Source organism: Onthophagus taurus, chromosome 6, assembly GCF_036711975.1.
Source record: "Onthophagus taurus isolate NC chromosome 6, IU_Otau_3.0, whole genome shotgun sequence".
NCBI classification, from domain to species: Eukaryota; Metazoa; Arthropoda; class Insecta; order Coleoptera; family Scarabaeidae; genus Onthophagus; species Onthophagus taurus.
The window spans coordinates 30,330,179-30,333,420 of NC_091971.1; the positions used below are offsets into that span (position 1 = coordinate 30,330,179).

Below are 3,242 nucleotides of genomic sequence, written 5' to 3' on the forward strand. Positions count from 1 at the left end.
CTCGTTTAGGGGAATTTAAACTTTCGACACCAAGATCCAGGGTTTCGGTGCAACTTTAAGTTTTCGAGTACTAACTTCCGTTGGCTGAAGCAGTTGTTCAAGTTGGAGAACGGTTCTTAAATTAGAAGGTATTTCCCACTTAATCACGAGAAACGGCGGTTATTGAGATCCCATTGTTTCTTATAAATGGTTTCGCCAACTAATTACTTGCGTTTGTATCAATAAAAAAAAATTGTATGAGAAAATGGGTACAGAAATGACATTTGAAGATTTAAAAAAATACGACGGTACAGGCCCGGACAATAGAATACTCGTCGCTATTAAAGGGAATATCTACGATGTTTCGAAAGCGAGAAACTTTTATGGTCCAGGAGGCAGTTACGCAGCTTTTGCAGGAAGAGATGCTTCCAGAGGGTTAGCCACTTTCAAAGTATCCGTTAGTGATAACGAGTACGACGACTTGAGTGACCTAACTCCGAAAGAAATCGAATCGCTGACAAAATGGGAAACGAAATTCAAGGAAAAGTACAATTTGGTTGGTAAATTGGTCAAACTAAATCCCGATACTTAAATTTGTTTCTAAATTATTATTTTCTATGTAAACCTTTTGTATAATGCAATAAAATAATTTAATAATTATATACTTTTTACTTTTTATATAAGCATTATATACTTTTTCATCAAAATATATAAACGAACCAGCAACACTTAACTTTCAGCTATAAGTGGCTTCAACAAAAGAGTGATTGCGTTTGAAGTTTCCTTAGCGGCGACGACGAGAGGAGCCCTTAGGCTATGGCGGTGTTGCCACGATTACCACGAAACAGGGGTGGAAATTTCTTCCCTTTACTGACGACAAGGCGAGTTTGAAACGGGAGAGTGAAAATGCTTTGCCACTCTTACATCTTTGACGTACACCCAGGCGAGATAAGCCTTCTAATTGAAACGATTTAGAGTATCCTCCCACGGTATTGCCACTAACTTCAGCCACTCCCGACAGCACTCTCCACTTATTTTATTTGCACAAACGTGTTAGATTCTCTAAATAGGTATTAGAGAATCCAACTTGACAAGACAACATTGAAACGTTTCTTACGCTGAAAGATTTTATTGTAGTGTCTTAATCTCAGGTATAGTATTTATTGCTTAATTAGAGTAATAATGTTTCAAGTTGAACGAAGAATGAGTATCCAAACTACAACAATAATTAATTTAGAATGATAGATGATGCGGAAAGACTGTTCTTCGTAGTTCTAGGGGGCACTTATTGCGCCCTGTTTGGCGAATTAAGTAGATACCGAGCTGGTTTCCGGTGGTGTACAAATTGCGCTCGGCTCATGAAAGGGAGCGATATATCATGCGGTCTCGTCCTCCTCTCGAGTGGCAGCAACGGTCCTTCTGCTGCGGGAATTCAATAAACATCATTCCAGATTGTTAAGTAGACCGAGAAAACCGGCGGAGTTCTTTCAAATTAAAACGGCGGTGGCTTAACCCACTTCGCCGTTCGCAAATTACTTTAGGGACAATTTCGCGTTATGACGTCGAACGCGAAATTCAATTTCGCTCGGACAAGAAGAGGGGTTGAAAATTTTCCCGATATTATCAATTCGTCGGGGAGCGATTCGTCGATAGGACCTCACTCGAAAGCGCCGTCCCCAATGAAACAATAATAGAGGCGAAGAAAAAACCGTGAAAAGGTTACGGACACAAGTTTCGAAACCCCAATGCAGACCAACAATGGGGTCGGTTGGTCGGTCCATGAGGTAATTAAATCCCCAACACATGTTGAATTGTAAAAACTCGACCGGTTAAAATGCTCGTGCATACTAATTGGGCGGGGGTGCATTTCGTTTTTAATTCACGTACTCGACGTCCGCCCTCTTCTGCTGGTACTAGTACGCTTCGTTCCTATTAGATACGCTACGTATGCAGATGACAGCCTGCAGAAACTTCTCGTCGCGAATTTAAATGTAATTGAAGCGTTTTTGATATTGCTTCTCCCACGTTAACCGACTCGTTGCTTGCGTAACACTAATTATGGAACCTTTTACATTTACATTTAATTAACTATACAAATTCAGTTATACAAGTTCAAGATGAAATATATAGACAGTCTAATACTTACAAGTATGGCATGAGAAAATCCTTCAAATGTGGAAATATATAGCTACACTATGGATACACAAATTTAGAAAGGTTATTATAAATGAGGAGCGTCTATTCAAAAGGGGCTCTTTCTGTATTGGATGCTTCACACGTTTTTTAGTGAAATGTAGTGGTGATATAGGATCCTACTACAGATTGTGTTTAGTCTTGGTGATTTTGCTCAAAAAGTGCTATTTTTTTCTGATTGAAACTAATTATTACTTAATTAATTTCTGTTCAAAGACAGCTATATTTCATATTAGTGTCGGTTAGGATGATAAGTTCTGTTCAAAGAAGACTATTTCCTTGATTTTTATGTGACATTCGTTACGTATTTTGCATTCAAATTGACAACAAAACACAGCTTTTATTATACTTTATGGCAAGTGTCAAAATACTACTATCTGTGGTGACAAGTTTCTCCCCCGCGGATATTTTGTCGATTGATTTATTGATTTCAACAAATTTATTCAAAAATTCTATAAAACCCGACTGAAACATGGATGTAGGTGCCCTAAATAGTGGCGTAAGACAGAAAATACGAAAAGATTGCTCCACCTATCGTAAAAAGTAAGTCTATTTTACTATAAAATATTTTATAATATTTTATAGTCTATAAAAGAGTCTTTGGTACTCTTCTTTTTTTGTGTACGAATATTTTGTTTTATGTTGGTTTCCTCATACGATTTAGATGTAAAAACACGAAGTCAGGAAACGTTTGTATAATACAATTACGAAAATCGAGCAAGACATCTTTTTAGCAAGGCTTATGGGCCCTTCATAACCTAACAGGAAAGAGAAATCTAGTCCCAGGTCCTGTACAAGAAACCGTGCTGTTAATGGTACCTAATATGTAATAAAACTTCAAGGCATGAAGATGCAAAAAGTTTGTATTTTCTTTTTTATTGAAGTTTTCAATGTTTCAAGAAAAAGACTCCAAAATTTGAATAAATTCCAAAAAAATAAGACAATATGATTCTGTCACAGCAGCTCTCAGAGTTTCACGCACAATGTTTTATGAAATGTTTTACAAAGAATACAACATTAGTTTTAAAACCCTGCATCAGATGTCTGTGGTACTTGCATTCTTTGGAAAA

The 3,242-nt window shown here is 37.1% G+C and overlaps 1 protein-coding gene across 1 annotated transcript; it reads left to right on the forward strand.

The window, feature by feature from the left end:
* Positions 1–244: 244 nt before the first annotated feature.
* Positions 245–571, forward strand: LOC111419072 (membrane-associated progesterone receptor component 1-like). Its single transcript, XM_023051828.2, has one exon. The coding sequence runs from the start codon at positions 245–247 to the stop codon at positions 569–571; it is 327 nt and encodes a 108-aa protein (XP_022907596.2).
* The last annotated feature ends 2,671 nt before the right edge of the window (positions 572–3,242 follow it).